Consider the following 19,015-nt stretch of genomic DNA (forward strand, 5'->3'; position numbering starts at 1 on the left):
GGATAGTACACTCTATATGTAGGGAACAAGGTAGAGCACTCTATATGTAGGGAACAGGATAGTACACTCTATATGTAGGGAACAAGGATGGTACACTCTATATGTAGGGAACAGGATAGTGCACTCTATATGTAGGGAACAGGATAGTACACTCTATATGTAGGGAACAGGATAGTACACTCTATATGTAGGGAACAGGATAGTACACTCTATATGTAGGTGGTACACTCTATATGTAGGGAACAAGGTAGTGCACTCTATATGTAGGGAACAGGATAGTACACTCTATATGTAGGGAACAGGATAGTACACTCTATATGTAGGGAACAGGATAGTACACTCTTTATGTAGGTGGTACACTCTATATGTAGGGAACAAGGTGGTACACTCTATATGTAGGGAACAGGATAGTACACTCTATATGTAGGGAACAGGATAGTGCACTCTATATGTAGGGAACAGGATAGTACACTCTATATGTAGGGAACAGGATAGTACACTCTTTATGTAGGGAACAAGGTAGTACACTCTATATGTAGGGAACAGGATAGTACACTCTTTATGTAGGGAACAAGGTAGAGCACTCTATATGTAGGGAACAGGATAGTACACTCTATATGTAGGGAACAGGATAGTACACTCTATATGTAGGGAACAGGATAGTACACTCTATATGTAGGTGGTACACTCTATATGTAGGGAACAGGATAGTACACTCTATATGTAGGTGGTACACTCTATATGTAGGGAACAAGGTAGTGCACTCTATATGTAGGGAACAAGGTAGTACACTCTATATGTAGGGAACGGGATAGTACACTCTATATGTAGGTGGTACACTCTATATGTAGGGAACAGGATAGTACACTCTATATGTAGGGAACAGGATAGTACACTCTATATGTAGGGAACAAGGTAGAGCTCTCTATATGTAGGGAACAAGGTGGTACACTCTATATGTAGGGAACAGGATAGTACACTCTATATGTAGGGAACAGGATAGTGCACTCTATATGTAGGTGGTACACTCTATATGTAGGGAACAAGGTAGTGCACTCTATATGTAGGGAACAGGATAGTACACTCTATATGTAGGTGGTACACTCTATATGTAGGGAACAAGGTAGTGCACTCTATATGTAGGGAACAGGATAGTACACTCTATATGTAGGGAACAGGATAGTACACTCTATATGTAGGGAACAGGATAGTGCACTCTATATGTAGGGAACAGGATAGTACACTCTATATGTAGGGAACAAGGTAGTGCACTCTATATGTAGGGAACAGGATAGTACACTCTATATGTAGGTGGTACACTCTATATGTAGGGAACAGGATAGTACACTCTATATGTAGGGAACAAGGTAGTGCACTCTATATGTAGGGAACAAGGTAGTGCACTCTATATGTAGGGAACAGGATAGTACACTCTATATGTAGGGAACAAGGTAGTGCACTCTATATGTAGGGAACAAGGTAGTGCACTCTATATGTAGGGAACAAGGTAGTGCACTCTTTATGTAGGTGGTACACTCTATATGTAGGGAACAGGATAGTACACTCTTTATGTAGGTGGTACACTCTATATGTAGGGAACAAGGTAGTGCACTCTATATGTAGGGAACAGGATAGTGCACTCTATATGTAGGGAACAGGATAGTACACTCTTTATGTAGGTGGTACACTCTATATGTAGGGAACAAGATAGTGCACTCTATATGTAGGGAACGGGATAGTACACTCTTTATGTAGGTGGTACACTCTATATGTAGGGAACAAGATAGTGCACTCTATATGTAGGGAACAGGATAGTGCACTCTATATGTAGGGAACAAGATAGTACACTCTTTATGTAGGTGGTACACTCTATATGTAGGGAACAAGATAGTGCACTCTATATGTAGGGAACGGGATAGTACACTCTTTATGTAGGTGGTACACTCTATATGTAGGGAACAAGGTAGTGCACTCTTTATGTAGGTGGTACACTCTATATGTAGGGAACAAGGTAGTGCACTCTATATGTAGGGAACAGGATAGTACACTCTTTATGTAGGTGGTACACTCTATATGTAGGGAACAAGGTAGTGCACTCCCGAGTGGCGCAGCGGTCTAAGGCACTGCATCTCAGTGCTAGAGCCATCACTACAGACCCTGGTTTAATTCCAGGCTGTATCACAACTGGCCGTGATTAGAAGTCCCATGGGGTGGCGCACAATTGGCCCAGTGTCGTCCGGGTTATGGTCTGGCTGGGTGTAGGCCGCCATTGTAATTAAGAATTTGCTCTTAATTGACTTGCATAGTTAAATAAAAAAAATATGATGGAAACGAGGAGCATTTTGAGAGGCCCTGGATTTGTGTTTAGCATGGTGTGTGTGGAGGTCACCTGACCTTCTGCAGTGAGCTGCTATAGCTGGATCCCATGTTGGTCAGAGCTGACTTCTTCTTAGCGTCATCATCAGCCTTTCTCCTTTGATCCATCTCCTCCTTCTTCAGCCTCTCCTCCTGTACAAGTAACCACAACACCCACGTTAAGTAACCACATCACCCACGTTAAGTACCCACAACACCCACGTTAAGTAACCACATCACCCACGTTATGTAACCACAACACCCACGTTAAGTAACCACATCACCCACGTTATGTAACCACAACACCCACGTTAAGTAACCACAACACCCACGTTAAGTACCCACAACACCCACGTTAAGTAACCACATCACCCACGTTAAGTACCCACAACACCCACGTTAAGTAACCACATCACCCACGTTATGTAACCACAACACCCACGTTAAGTACCCACAACACCCACGTTAAGAAACCACAACTCCCACGTTAAGTACCCACAACACCCACGTTAAGTAACCACAACACCCACGTTAAGTACCCACAACACCCACGTTAAGTAACCACAACACCCACGTTAAGTACCCACAACACCCACGTTAAGTACCCACAACACCCACGTTAAGTAACCACAACACCCACGTTAAGTAACCACATCACCCACGTTAAGTAACCACAACACCCACGTTAAGTAACCACAACACCCACGTTAAGTACCCACAACACCCACGTTAAGTACCCACAACTCCCACGTTAAGTAACCACAACACCCACGTTAAGTAACCACAACAGCCACGTTAAGTAACCACAACACCCACGTTAAGTACCCACAACACCCACGTTAAGTACCCACAACACCCACGTTGTAAAGGCAGTCAATGTTGTTCTCCTCCTCAAACGAGGAGGAGCATGGATAGGACCAAGATGCGGATTGAGGGAAATAAGCCATCTTTTAATAAAAACAGCAAACAAGACACTACAAAACTACAAAACAACAAAATGAGACTAACCTTCAACTGTCCTGTGAGGACACAGGAACAAACACCCACAAAAGCCTACTGCCTATGGCTACCTTAAATCTGGCTCCCAATCAGAGACAAATGAATGACAGCTGTCTCTGATTGAGACCCAATCTAGGCAGCCATAGACATAACTAGACAACCTAACAAACACTATCCCATACACATACAACACCCATGGACTAACCAAACACACACAACATACAATGCCCACCCCAACTCACGCCCTGACCAACTAAACATAATCAAAATAACATAAAAATAGGTCAGGAACGTGACACACGTTAAGTACCCACAACACCCACGTCAAGTACCCACAACACCCACGTTAAGTACCCACAACACCCACGTTAAGTACCCACAACACCCACGTTAAGTACCCACAACACCCACGTTAAGTACCCACAATTCCCACGTTAAGTAACCACATCACCCACGTTAAGTACCCACATCACCCACGTTAAGTACCCACAACACCCACGTTAAGTAACAACAACACCCACGTTAAGTAACCACAACACCCACGTTAAGTAACCACAACACCCACGTTAAGTAACCACAACACCCACGTTAAGCAACTACAACACCCACGTTAAGTAACCACAACACCCACGTTAAGTACCCACAATTCCCACGTTAAGTAACCACATCACCCACGTTAAGTACCCACATCACCCACGTTAAGTACCCACAACACCCACGTTAAGTAACCACAACACCCACGTTAAGTAACCACAACACCCACGTTAAGCAACTACAACACCCACGTTAAGTAACCACAACACCCACGTTAAGTAACCACAACTCCCACGTTAAGTAACAACAACACCCACGTTAAGTAACCACAACTCCCACGTTAAGTAACAACAACTCCCACGTTAAGTAACAACAACACCCACGTTAAGTAACCACAACTCCCACGTTAAGTAACAACAACACCCACGTTAAGTAACCACAACACCCACGTTAAGCAACTACAACACCCACGTTAAGTAACCACATGTTGGTAAAAAAAACAAAAAACTTAAACTACATGTTTAATTCACGTGTTTGCTTGCAGAGTTTAGGCTATACTGACCTCACGTCTGTTCTGGCGTTCCTTGTCCTTCTCAGTGCGTACCCTCTGGATCTCAGCCCTCTCTGACCTACGTTTCTCCTGGGAGGAGAGGAACCACGTACACAGTTGTTTACAGGTCTGCCACTAGAAGACATGGTTACTGTAACCTTGTTGCTTGGGCTAAAGGATAGGTTGTTTACAGGTCTGCCATCAGAAGACATAGTTACTGTAACCTTGTTACTTGGGCTAAAGGATAGGTTGTTTACAGGTCTGCCACCAGAAGACATAGTTACTGTAACCTTGTTACTTGGGCTAAAGGATAGGAATGATGTTCTAGAAGTTCTTCAAGACAGAAGCCCAAAATTCTCAAAAGGTCACCATCAACCTATGTATTAGTTTGGGCTCCATTCCGCAAGTCAAGCATAATTTCTACTCCTGTATTTATACCTGGTTCTACCAGGGTTGGGGTCAATTCCATTTCAATTCCAGTCAATTCAGAACGTTAACCAAATTCCAACTCCAATTCCAAATGTTCCTAATTGAAAAGAATAGAAGAAGAATCGTAGTTGTAATTGCAGAGTACTTCCTGAATGGTCTGCAATTGAAATGGATTTGACCCCAAACCCTGGTATTTACACCTGTGTTTACAGCTGTTAAGGCGATGTAATAACAGCTCACAATTCTGGACTTGAGGGCGATAAGCTCCTCCTCCTCCTTCTTCCTGTTCTCAAAGTGGACGTCGATCAGCCCCTGCAGCTCAATCAGGTCTTTGTTCTGACGCTTCTTATGAAGGTCCTGTTAAAACAACAACGTTAGAGAGAGATTACCTCAAGTGTAGTATCACTGTACCAGACCTAAACCGTTGCTTTCTTTTGGCCAAGGATGTTTTAGGTCCAGAAACAAGATTTAGAACGAAGGATTTACAGTTTACTTACGTCAAAGTCCACCTTCTCGCCATCAGGGACCTTAGGGACTCTATGGAATGTCAAAAGATGCCACGTAAGTTATGTCTAATGCTTTAGGACAACCTAGGAATATTCACCGGGTTCTGGCGAACTGTTGGTTCTGTCCTCATAAAACATTTAGCGTACAAACTACAGGGTTACAAACATGTGGAAGCCAGGGTTCTGGACTTCCGGTTAATTCCATTTCAATTCACCAAGTAAACTGAAATTCTAGCAGTTCCAATTCGTTCAATTCCTCCTTCACTTGTTTTTTTCCAATTAGGACAGTTGGAATTGGAATTTCAGTTTACTTCCTGAATGGACTGAATTGACCCTGATGAACACACATACACAGCTTGAACTGGTTGGTTTGACATTGATGTTGGATAGAACTTCTACTCACTTGAACTTGGGCTTCTCCTCTGTTCAGTAAGAACATCGTAAAAGTGGGAAGAATATATTACAGAGTTAGAGATATCACATACAGTGACAAAGATCTCAAGCAACAGACCCAAAATGGAGTTTCAGTTAATCAAGGGGACATATCCGTGTGGGCTGCAGTTTCAGGCTACTTTTAACTTGTAAAAAATAATAACAAATTAATATTTTAAGAGGGAAAAGTAAACCGTTTGTAGGTTTTACTTTTAATTTCACAATGTTAATTTGGTATGTTGTTAGTGAAACAAGCTGTTTGACATGTATAATAACAGACATGTGTACAGTATAGCTGCTTGTAAGGATAAGTAGGACAAGAGCAATACCTTACTATTTACTATGTAGGATCTCTATGCTATTTATGACTTCCATTCTCTTTTTTCCTTCTTCATTAGAACTACTTAATCGTCAGAAATAGACTCTTTCTACAATCCAAGACTGAATTCTGTACTTGGATGATACATGTTAATTCTATTCCCAAAAGTCAAGTTGGTGGTGGAAATATGATTAAAATCAGAAATGACAATGAATTGTCAATAAGTACAGAAACATCGTTGTGATTAGATTTTTTGGCTTGACCTTCACACTCAAACAGGTAGAAACCACAAGCAAAGGCAACAGCAACACTGCAGTCAGAGAAATACAAAAGTACCATCTTGTTCTCCTTCCTCGACTGGTTTGGCAGAATGTCATGCAGGAAGAGAAGCAGACAGAGCAGACATGAACATAGGAGTCACTGCAGCGTTTCGTATTCCGTCACCCTTTCTCACGCTGTCACAACATGTCTGTTTGCAGGACATTTCTCATACAGGCCACTCAGGCCGTTGTTTCGAGTGACAGACTATTCACGCGAGATTTGAGATTTGGTTCTTGTTTCCCGAGATTACTCAGGCCTTGACTTTCATTCATTTGTTGGGAGTATGGGGAAAGATATTTAGCAGGAGACTACATTTGGGCAGTATTTTTGCTGCTGGAGCACATGGACTCATGGACAGGGTCTCTTTCTCCAGTCTCGCGATACCATAAACCTCCTGAACTGGGAGAGGAGACTGACACAGTGCAGTCTGTCCAATCAGAGGTACACATACAACTTTAAGAACTTGAATACACATACCTTCCTCTTCATAGGCCTCTGCATGCAGCAAGCGTCCAAAGCAAGAGCAGAATAGATATCATGATCAGTGATATATACTGTACATAAGCTCAGGACAAGCTGTCGGTGCCTGCTAGGGTTGCAAAGTTCCGGAAAGTTCCAGAAATCTTCCAATGGGATTTCTGAAGAAAAAAACTGGAAACTTTGTGAAGTTCCCAGAAGTTTACCACCCTGGTGCCTGCCAGCACATTCACTACAACTAGCTGACTAGGCACAGCTCTGCAGAACATTCACTCACCCAAATTGAGGTGTTTATGACCGGTGTAATACACCATAAATTACAGTAAATTTGGCCAGAAGTACAGTTCAAGAAAACAGGTACATTTGAATATGAACTATAACAATATATAATAGATGTACAGTATTATATTAAATAACACCCCAATGTGAGAGCTAAACAAGTTGTTAACAGTGATCAACTTCCTGCATCATTCCTGTAATCATTCCTTTATAGGTTCATTAAAATAAGCTTTTCAGACAAGATCTCAAAAGGGTCAAAGAAAGATCCGTTATATGAGGAAACGTCATCCTTCATCCATGCCGTTACGGTAATGAAAAACACAGGTAGAATGAGGTTTATAGAACGGGGGACTACCTTCCTCAACATCATCTCTGTAATGGTCAAATTAGGACGATTGAGGAAGAGTGACAGAGGTGGGCATGGATGAAAAAAAGACCTTAATCCACATAAAGTCATCAGGTTATTTTGGAGCAGGATTTAAAGATAATAATCAGGTTATTTTGGAGCAGGATTAAAAAATAATACTCCGGATACAGTGGAGCAGGATTAAAATATAATAAATCTGGTTATTTTGGAGCAGGATTGAAAGATAATAATCAGGTTATTTTGGAGCAGGATTAAAATATAATAATCAGGTTATTTTGGAGCAGGCTTAAAATATAATAATCAGGTTATTTTGGAGCGGGATTAAAATATAATATCAGGTTATTTTGGAGCAGGATTCAAATATAATATTCAGGTTATTTTGGAGCAGGATTTCAATATAATAATCAGGTTATTTTGGAGCAAGATTAAAATATAATAATCCGGTTACAGTGGAGCAGGATTAAAATATAATAATCAGGTTATTTTGGAGCAGGATTAAAATATAATAATCAGGTTACAGTGGAGCAGGATTAAAATATAATAATCAGGTTATTTTGGAGCAAGATTAAAATATAATAATCTGGTTACAGTGGAGCAGGATTAAAATATAATAATCAGGTTATTTTGGAGCAAGATTAAAATATAATAATCCGGTTACAGTGGAGCAGGATTAAAATATAATAATCAGGTTATTTTGGAGCAGGATTGAAAGATAATAATCAGGTTATTTTGGAGCAGGATTGAAAGATTATAATCAGGTTATTTTGGAGCAGGATTGAAAGATAATAATCAGTTACTTATGATGGAAGCTTCCTTTCTTCCTTTGAGCATTTTCATACATTTTCCATATTCAGAACATTTCTAGACAGCCACCTCCGGGATCTAATAAATTCCCATCATATACAGAACGTTTAGAGCGCTACAAAATCAAGGGCTCATTATATTTTCTCCAGTTGCATTCTGGGAGAAGCAGCTCCCGGTGAGGTGATACAGTAAGTATGGAAGATAGCAGCTCCCGGTGATGTGATACAGTAAGTATGGAAGATAGCAGCTCCCGGTGATGTGATACAGTAAGTATGGAAGATAGCAGCTCCCGGTGAGGTGATACAGTAAGTATGGAAGATAGCAGCTCCCGGTGAGGTGATACAGTAAGTATGGAAGATAGCAGCTCCCGGTGATGTGATACAGTAAGTATGGAAGATAGCAGCTCCCGGTGATGTGATACAGTAAGTATGGAAGATAGCAGCTCCCGGTGATGTGATACAGTAAGTATGGAAGATAGCAGCTCCCGGTGAGGTGATACAGTAAGTATGGAAGATAGCAACTCCCGGTGAGGTGATACAGTAAGTATGGAAGATAGCAGCTCCCGGTGAGGTGATACAGTAAGTATGGAAGATAGCAACTCCCGGTGATGTGATACAGTAAGTATGGAAGATAGCAGCTCCCGGTGAGGTGATACAGTAAGTATGGAAGATAGCAGCTCCCGGTGATGTGATACAGTAAGTATGGAAGATAGCAGCTCCCGGTGATGTGATACAGTAAGTATGGAAGATAGCAGCTCCCGGTGATGTGATACAGTAAGTATGGAAGATAGCAACTCCCGGTGAGGTGATACAGTAAGTATGGAAGATAGCAACTCCCGGTGAGGTGATACAGTAAGTATGGAAGATAGCAACTCCCGGTGAGGTGATACAGTAAGTATGGAAGATAGCAGTCATTGGTTTAGCTTTAGTTGCTAGCATCCTTACTAGTTTAGTAAATATCCCCAGGTAGGGCTATAGTATCTATTCATCTACAAGCCCAGTGCATCTGCAGCATAGGGGCTAAGGGCTAGGGCCTAGGGGTGGATTTGTGATTGATCATGATCAGTGATATTAAAGAAGCAGTTTGAGAGGAAGCAGCTGAAGCCACTCAGTGAGGAAGAGGCGTGCTCTGAGAAAGTACATGAACGTGTACTGTAGCTATAACTAATACACATACTAGACTATGGGTATACAGTACCAATATACATACCGCACTATGGATACACAGTACTAATACACATAGTATACTATGCATATACAGTACTAATATACAGCACACAGTAGACTATGGATACACAGTACTAATATACAGTACATAGTAGACTATGGATATACAGTACGTAGACCAGGGGTGTCAAACTAATTTTGCCCCATGAGCCATGTTCAGTACCCCCCCCCCCCCACAGTACTCAGAACCACTCCCATGAATCAGCTCACGGGGGATCCAGTATGTTTGACACCCCTGATGTAGACGATAGAAGTATGCTTTCTTCATAGAGGGCAGTTATGAAGAGGAGGCACCTCCAGTAGCTCAACAGTTAACATTAGTACCTCAGGGGTTTCTAGGTGGAGACGGGGGGGGGGGGGGGGGCACTATCAGGAGGGACTATATACTATATTAGTAGGTCTCATCTACGTCTACCTGGGCGACAGGTGTGGTTGCACAAGGGAAGGACAAATGAATAAGCTACGCCACATACCTTCCTCCTCTACAACCTCAGGCTCAGGCTCAGGCTCGGGTTCTGCCTCCTCCTCTACCTCCTCTTCCTCTACCTCCTCCTCTGGGGCTGCCTCTGGGGCTACCTCTACTTCTACTACCTCCTCTTGGGACACGCAGCAGAGCACGCAGCATGCAGCGGGGAACCAGGGGGAGGAAGGGTTTCGGAGAGAGGTTTAGACATTTGTTTATGAACGCGTGAAGGAGGAGAGAGAATCGGTTAGGTTGTAGGATGAAATTAGATTACTTCAGTTTAAGAAGGAGGGATGAGAGGAGAGAGGAGAGAACAGTACTGTCCTGCTGGACTGTGTGCAGCGAGCAGTGATGCTGAGAAGAACAGAAAGAGAGGGATGAGAGAAGAGAGGAAAGAGGGATGGAAAAAGATGGGTAGATGGCATTAATCAGATGAAGTGAAATGATACGTTATGAATGATTGATGGTTTTCTGCATACCGGAGATACCTGAGTTTGAAAACGTGTCACATGCCAAAAATGTGAAATTCTTTATCGCCCAATCACATTTTTCCTTATTTTTAAAGTTTTCGAAAATCACTAAAAAGTCACTAAGTCAGAACAGTCACCCTTAAGAAGTGTTTGACAAGCCGTTTGATAAATCAAACGTGATTAAGCACAGATAAAACAAACGGAATTATGATAAATGATAAGCAAGCAGGGATTTTGTGAGATTTTTGTTTTTTTACAAACGCTTGATCAACAATGACAGACTTTATTATCTAGAGAATTCAGTTGATCACCGGACAAACAAAGCAGGAAGTCTTTCAATTCCACCTGATGAACTGGTACACGAAGCTCACACAAAGGGAAGGCTGTATAGGTATCATTATGTGTGGCTCCATACTGTAATGTAATTGTGGTTACTAAATTACAACAGAGAAGCAGAGCGCACCATTGAAGGTCTGAGTATATGTAAAAGCTTGATTTGTTGTGTGAAAACAGACATGAATCAAATCAAATCAAATTGTATTAGTCACATACACATGGTTAGCAGATGTTAATGCGAGTGCAGCAAAATGCTTGTGCTTCTAGTTCCGACAGTGCAGTAATATCTAACAAGTAATCTAACAATTCCCCAACAACTACTTAATACACACAAATCTAAAGGGATGGAATAAGAATATGTACATATAAACATATGGATGAGCGATGGCCGTGCGGCATAGGCGAGATGCAATAGATGGTATAAAATACAGTATACACATATGAGATGAGTAATGTTGTGTGAATCTGACTTCATACAAAGCTAGCTTTCCAGCCAAGTTAATATGTTTATGAGCTCCACATGACCGATATTCGAGGGGAAGCAAAAGCGGTTGTTAATAATTAGTAATAAAATGTCCAGTCACACAAATAATCTATTAAAAAGACTCGCAAAGCAGGTCGTTGTCAAACACGTTTCAGATGAAGGGTAAGAGTCGACGAATTAGTAAGAAAAGCGGAAACGTCATGGAAACGGAATGGTCCATTGTTGTTGTTTTTACCTTCCTCGTCTTCAGTTTCCGCAAAAGAAACATGTCGAAACAAAAACACAAGTCATTTCAGAGCATCGGTCCAATCCTTGCCCTGAGACATGGCTCTATAGGAGACATTTCTCAGATCATAAATTGGTCCAATTCTTGACCTGAGACATGGCTCTATAGGAGACATTTATCAGATCATAAATTGTTCCAATCCTTGACTTGAGACATGGCTCTATAGGAGACATTTATCAGATCATAAATTGGTCCAATCCTTGACCTGAGACATGGCTCTATAGGAGACATTTCTCAGATCATAAATTGTTCCAATCCTTGACCTGAGACATGGCTCTATAGGAGACATTTCTCAGATCATAAATTGGTCCAATCCTTGACCTGAGACATGGCTCTATAGGAGACATTTCTCAGATCATAAATTGGTCCAATCCTTGACCTGAGACATGGCTCTATAGGAGACATTTCTCAGATCATAAATTGGTCCAATCCTTGACCTGAGACATGGCTCTATAGGAGACATTTCTCAGATCATAAATTGGTCCAATCCTTGACCTGAGACATGGCTCTATAGGAGTCCATAGCCTTGTGCCAGGTCAAGTCAGAATCACGCTGATCATTCATACTGTGTACTATCCTCCATGACTGCCTACATTACATGTCATTTGTGAGTTTGACAAAAAACATTTATTCAAACCCACATATAAATGCGTATATAATTTACATTCTCTAAATAATAACACATCTTCACTTGAAGGCTCATCTAGGGTTGTATCCAGTCTAGGAGGACAGGACAGTATACCAACATCTAGGGCTGTATCCTGTCTAGGAGGACATGACAGTATACCAGTATCCAGGGCTGTATCCTGTCTAGGAGGACAGGACAGTATACCAGCATCTAGGGCTGTATCCAGTCTAGGAGGACAGTATACCATAATCCAGGGCTGTATCCAGTCTAGGAGGACAGTATACCATAATCCAGGGATGTATCCAGTCCAGGAGGACAGGACAGTATACCAACATCTAGGATTGTATCCTGTCTAGGAGGACAGGACAGTATACCAACATCTAGGATTGTATCCAGTCTAGGAAGACAGGACAGTATACCAACATCTAGGGCTGGGTCCAGTCTAGGAGGACAGGACAGTATACCAACATCTAGGATTGTATCCAGTCTAGGAGGACAGGACAGTATACCAACATCTAGGATTGTATCCAGTCTAGGAAGACAGGACAGTATACCAACATCTAGGATTGTATCCAGTCTAGGAAGACAGGACAGTATACCAACATCTAGGGCTGGGTCCTGTCTAGGAGGACAGTATGCCAGCATCTAGTGCTGGGTCCAGTCTAGGTCCAATTATTATCACAACTACTGATACACAGTGTAAAAGAGTTCAGGCTTTACAACAGTATTATTACATGATTCTAAAGTAAACATAGAGTTGAGGACAGACTGGTTGAGAATGGACACAATCTGTCTGTTCTTTGTGAACCCAGTTGGGGGAGACACAGCTCTAAGAATAGAGGATGCTGCAGTACAGAAGGCTTCAGCTCCACCTTGTTTCAATGTGGAGATAGGTGTCACTGATCATTTCAAGTAAGAGTCGATTTTTTCAAAGTAATATTGTTATTTTTCACTTACCCTCGATCTGATCACTGAAAAATGAAAACAGCATACAGTTAGCATCAACAGGCCCATTTCACTTAGAGTTATAAGGCCAACAACTCTCTACATTCATTGACATCTCCATTCCTACCTACATTAACTGAAACATTCATGTCACCACCAATACACCTCATGCCTTTCCTGTTTCACTCCAATTGCAATTATTTACTATCAAGATACTCAGTATCTTGTCGGTATCTTATCAGTATCTTCTTAGTATCTTGTCAGTATCTTGTCAGTATCTTGTTAGTATCTTATCAGTATCTTCTTAGTATCTTGTTAGTATCTTGTTAGTATCTTGTCAGTATTTTATCAGTATCTTGTTAGTATCTTGTCAGTATCTTGTCAGTATCTTATCAGTATCTTCTTAGTATCTTGTTAGTATCTTGCTAGTATCATGTTAGTATCTTGTTAGTATCTTGTCAGTATCTTGTTAGTATCTTGTTAGTATCTTATCAGTATCTTGTTAGTATCTTGTCAGTATCTTGTTAGTATCTTGTCAGTTTCTTATCAGTATCTTGTTAGTATCTTGTTAGTATCTTGTTAGTATCTTGTCAGTATCTTGTTAGTATCTTGTCAGTATCTTGTTCGTATCTTGTTCGTATCTTGTTAGTATCTTGTTAGTATCTTGTCAGTATCTTGTCAGTATCTTGTTAGTATCTTGTCAGTATCTTGTCAGTATCTTGTCCGTATCTTGTTCGTATCTTGTTAGTATCTTGTTAGTGTCTTGTTAGTATCTTGTTAGTATCTTGTCAGTATCTTGTTAGTGTCTTGTCAGTATCTTGTCAGTATCTTGTTAGTATCTTGTTAGTATCTTGTCCGTATCTTGTTCGTATCTTGTTAGTATCTTGTTAGTATCTTGTTAGTATCTTGTTAGTATCTTGTCAGTATCTTGTCAGTATCTTGTTACTATCTTGTTAGTATCTTGTTAGTATCTTGTTAGCATCTTGTTAGTATCTTGTCAGTATCTTGTCAGTATCTTGTTAGTATTTTGTCCGTATCTTGTTCGTATCTTGTTAGTATCTTGTTAGTATCTTATCAGTATCTTGTTAGTATCTTGTTCGTATCTTGTTAGTATCTTATCAGTATCTTGTTAGTATCTTGTCAGTATCTTATCAGTATCTTGTTAGTATCGTGTTAGTATCTTGTCAGTATCTTGTCAGTATCTTGTTCGTATCTTGTTAGTATCTTATCAGTATCTTGTTAGTATCTTGTTAGTATCTTATCAGTATCTTGTTAGTATCTTGTCAGTATCTTGTCAGTATCTTGTCAGTATCTTGTTAGTATCTTGTTAGTATCTTGTCAGTATCTTATCAGTATCTTGTTAGTATCTTGTTAGTATCTTATCAGTATCTTGTTAGTATCTTATCAGTATCTTGTTAGTATCTTGTCAGTATCTTGTTAGTATCTTGTTAGTGTCTTGTCAGTATCTTGTTAGTATCTTGTTAGTATCTTGTTAGTATCTTATCAGTATCTTGTTAGTATCTTATCAGTATCTTGTTAGTATCTTGTCAGTATCTTGTTAGTATCTTGTTAGTGTCTTGTCAGTATCTTATCAGTATCTTGTTAGTATCTTGTTAGTATCTTGTTAGTATCTTGTTAGTATCTTGTTAGTATCTTGTTAGTCCCACTGATGTGGGACTGCGATTGTATTGCACCAAAATGCAACACATTTATTTAGTTCCACTTGTACATTATTCGGTAGCTAATGAGCCTAACAAGGAAATGAAATCCTCAATCATAAAATGAATGAAATTAAATAAAATTAAAGGAATAAAATGAATCATAAAATGGGAATACTTACACTTCCTCAGTGTCAGACATGGTGACAGGATTTACAGCTGGAAGAAAAGTAGGACAGTTTCTTTATTTAAATGTATTATTTTATTGTAGGATTTTTTCCCCCCCTTTCATCTGAAGGAGAATACATGGGTGGTACAAGGAAAGGGAAAGGGGGGATACCTAGTCAGTTGTACAACTGAATGCATTCAACTGAAATGTGTCTTCCTCATTTAACCCAACCCCTCGGAATCAGAGAGGTGGGGGGGGGGGGGGGGGGGGGGGCTGCCTTAACCGACACACTGCTGAGGTAAATTATGCCCTCTTCATTCACATCCTTCCAACAACTTTTGACATCATTTGTAGGTTAAAACTTTCCAAATGTGCACTGAAAGGACAACTTAGTGCCATGTAGTACACATGACTAGCTGACACATCTCCTCATCCTCCTTCAGGTCTTTGAAGCCCTTAGGCTGTACAGGACGTGGAAGAACTCTCATTTCTAATCCTTTGGATCTATATAAAGTGTCTTAAGAGGGTTCTTTCACACCTAGTGGTCCAGGACAGCTGCAGATGTCCTTCAGGCTTAGTCCTTTAGGATCTTATTACCCAGACTCAGCTGAGACCTTGTCTGTCCACATAGCTCCCAAATCCCCCTCTCCTCTTCTCCATATCTGGGCGTCGTGCTCATTCATCACAACAAAGAAGGAATAAGTGATGACGGCAAGGAGAAGTCTGAGGATCCTTCCCGATTGGTTGCGTTCGACAAGACGATTCGGTTGACCCTTTGTGGTTCGTTTGGTTAACTTGTGATATAAAAGACTGGTTGACGATGACGACGAGCCTCCATCAGACTAACACTAAAATGATATAAAAACATTTGGTTGAAAATCTATCCTTTTTTTGTAAAAAAATTATACAAATCTTGTATTTAGGTATGAGAACATGGCACGTGTGTGTGTGTGTGTGTGGGGGGGGGGGGGTCTGTCTGTGTGTGTGTGTGTGTGCCCGTTTGAAGATTTCCTCGGGTTTGCGTAAGAAAGCCGGAGAAGGTCACAGAGTCAGGGGGGATACCACAGGGGTGTCCAGTATTACCCTTTAGCATTTAGCTGTACGCCCCACAGACAGTGTGACTGTCGACGTGCTATCAGCTGTTCACCGCTAAGCCGTCATTGTAATTGGTCATACTGGTACGATGCTGCGGTACAATTAAGGAGAGCAGTTTTTTGTTGTTGCTGTAAATCCTTTGGTTGAAGAGAACAACGACTGGGGACTTTAGGAGATTATGGTCTGAAAACACGACAACAACGAGACAAGGGATGTAACCTTTGACCCATAGCACTCAGTCTAGAACACTCAGTGCAGCTGTATTCTCCATAGCTGTTTGAACTTGATAGAATACACTGTACTGTACTATAGCAATGATAACCTGTCGAAATGGACTGTCGCCCCGTAGCACTCACATCTGGAATCATGAAATGCTTTGAAAAAGGCTTGTTGCATGGCTCACATCGACATCATCATCCCAGACACCCTTGGACAGACTCCGATTCGCATAACGCCCCCCAAACAGATCCACAGACGGCTCAATCTCAATTACACTCCACACTGCTCTCTCCCACCTGGATAAGAGGAACATCTATGTGAGAATGCTGTTCATTGACTACAGCTCAACGTTCAACACCATAGTGTCCTCCAAGCTCATCACTAAGCTAAAGACCATGGGACTGAACACCTCCCTCTGCAACTGGATCCTGGACTTCCTGACGGGCCGCCCTTCCCTGGGTGGTGAGGGTAGGTAACAACATATCCCCCATCTGACCCTCAACTTGGGAGCCCCTCAGGGATGCGTGCTTAGTCCCCTCTTGTACTCCCTGTTCAGCACAACTGCGTGGCCTTGCACGACTCCAACACCATCGTTAAGTTTGATGGCGACACAGCGGCGGTAGGCCTGATCACCGACGACGATGAGACAGCCTATAGGGAGGAGGTGAGTGACCTGGCAGTGTTTCTGGACAACTGCCTCTCCGTCAACGTCAGCAAGGCAAAGGAGCTGATCATGGACTATAGGAAACGGAGGGCCGAGCACGCCCCCATCCACATCGACGGGACTGTAGTGGAGCGGGTTGAAAGCTACAAGTTCCTCTATGTCCACATCACTAAGCATCATGGTCCACACACACCAACACAGTCGTGAAGAAAGCACGACAACGCCTCTTTCCCCTCAGGAGGCTGAAATGATTTGTCATGGGCCCTCAGATCCTCTAAACGTTCTACAGCTGCACCACTAAGAGCATCTTGACTAGCTGCATCGCCGCTTGGTACGGCAACTGCTTGGCATTCGACGGTTAGGCGTTACAGACGGTAGTGCGATCCAGGACACCAGACGTCAGAGAATGACCCTAAAAATTGTCAAAGACTCCAGCCACCCAGATCATAGACTGTTCTCTCTGCCATAAGACTGCTAAACAGATAGTTAAATAGTTAACCAAATAGCTACCTGGAATATCTGCATTGACCCTTTTTGACTCTTTTGACTGATCAAATACGCTGCTGTTACTGTTTATTATCTATCCTGTTGCCTAGTTACTTTACCCCTACCTGTACAGTATACACATATCTACCTCCATTACCTCTTACCCCTGCACATTGACTTGGTACTGTTGCCCAGTGTAACAGTTACACAGTGTAAAGATAGCCAAGTTATCTTTACTCATTTAGTATATATTCTTTGTGTTATTATTTTTCTATTTTTCTCTCTCTACGTTGTTGGGAAGGGCCCGTCAGTAAGCATTTCACTGTTAGGCTACACCTGTTGTCTCTCTCTACGTTGTTGGGAAGGGCCCGTCAGTAAGCATTTCACTGTTAGTCTACACCTGTTTACAAACAAAGTGACAAAAACATTTTGATTTGATTTAGCATCCAGGGATTGTCCACCAAAGTTTTCAATTACACAAAACACACGTAAAAACACCTTGAAAATAAGTATAGTATTGACCTATCTGTATCTAGAAAGAATTGACTTAATCTATTTTCCCTTTCGATCAATTTAAACAATTTAAAGTTGTCTTATGAAAACTTTTGTCTTACAAATGATATGCTTCCTGAAAACTGAACTATTTCAGTTTTTCAGACTGTTTACAGTGCTGCACGTAAACTTAGAGAGTAAACTTAGACATGTTTGACGTGTTTTGCAATTGTGAGACGTGTCCCACAGTCCAACATCTGGGCTCAGATGGCCCCAGCAACCAGCAGTTAGTACCAGTTCCATACGTTAGTGGGCTATAGATTCTCCTACGGTAAATCTACTGTGACAGTAGGAGAGACTACTTCCCCTTCCTGGACTCCAGTTCCATACGTTAGTGGGCTATAGATTCTCCTATGGTAAATCTACTGTGATAGTAGGAGAGACTACTTCCCCTTCTTGGACTCGTAAATCACTGTCTCTTTATCCATCTCTGTCTGTCTCTCTGTATCAGTGGCACGTACCTGCCCAGGAATATTTAACAAACCCTCTATAATAACAGGAATTTAATCAAAACACAGGAATCAATCACTCTTAAAACGGTGAAATGTTGTGTTACTCCAACCCTTTGTCTTTCTATCTATCTTTCTTTCTTACCTCAGACAAGTTGAAAGAAGTGAGGCTCCTTGGCGATGGGATGGAGAGACTGGCTGTAACTCTTCTCATCAAACAAGTCCTTGTGTTATAGTGGTATTTGATCTTGTCAAGCTGCTCATTGGCTGGGGTCTGACAGTGTGAGGTAGGGGAGTCGAGGGGGGCCTGCGGCATCTTAACACCCTCAATAAGGAGATGGAGGAAGGTGGGGAGTTGGAGGGGGGGGGGGGGGCTAAGGAGGGAGAAGAGAAGGAGTGGGGTTTTGGTTGTGGAAAGAAGCAGCTGACATGTGTCTGGTGCTATATTTGTCGTGAGCAGAAGCAGAACTGATAGGGTGTGTACGAGTAATGGGGATCCCATTGGGCAGAACA

At 41.6% G+C, this 19,015-nt stretch overlaps 1 protein-coding gene across 3 annotated transcripts in view; it reads right to left on the reverse strand.

Annotated features, from left to right (window-relative positions):
* LOC129834161 (troponin T, fast skeletal muscle isoforms-like) overlaps positions 1-18,751 on the reverse strand; it is a 28,935-nt gene extending 10,184 nt beyond the window's left edge. Inside the window, exons 1-11 of one of the 3 annotated variants that reach the window (XM_055898897.1) lie at positions 18,648-18,751; positions 15,051-15,087; positions 13,223-13,236; positions 10,072-10,194; positions 6,923-6,940; positions 6,461-6,481; positions 5,777-5,795; positions 5,365-5,404; positions 5,108-5,224; positions 4,451-4,528; positions 2,395-2,508 (exon numbers count right to left, since the gene is read on the reverse strand). In XM_055898897.1, the coding sequence (XP_055754872.1) occupies positions 2,395-2,508; positions 4,451-4,528; positions 5,108-5,224; positions 5,365-5,404; positions 5,777-5,795; positions 6,461-6,481; positions 6,923-6,940; positions 10,072-10,194; positions 13,223-13,236; positions 15,051-15,070 (564 nt within the window). In that variant the 5' untranslated portion in view covers positions 15,071-15,087; positions 18,648-18,751. The remainder of the gene's footprint in view (positions 1-2,394; positions 2,509-4,450; positions 4,529-5,107; positions 5,225-5,364; positions 5,405-5,776; positions 5,796-6,460; positions 6,482-6,922; positions 6,941-10,071; positions 10,195-13,222; positions 13,237-15,050; positions 15,088-18,647) is intronic. The other 2 variants (XM_055898898.1, XM_055898899.1) reach the window with 2 other exon arrangements.
* Positions 18,752-19,015: the final 264 nt, after the last annotated feature.

This window comes from Salvelinus fontinalis, chromosome 35 (assembly GCF_029448725.1).
Source record: "Salvelinus fontinalis isolate EN_2023a chromosome 35, ASM2944872v1, whole genome shotgun sequence".
In the NCBI taxonomy this organism is placed as follows: domain Eukaryota; kingdom Metazoa; phylum Chordata; class Actinopteri; order Salmoniformes; family Salmonidae; genus Salvelinus; species Salvelinus fontinalis.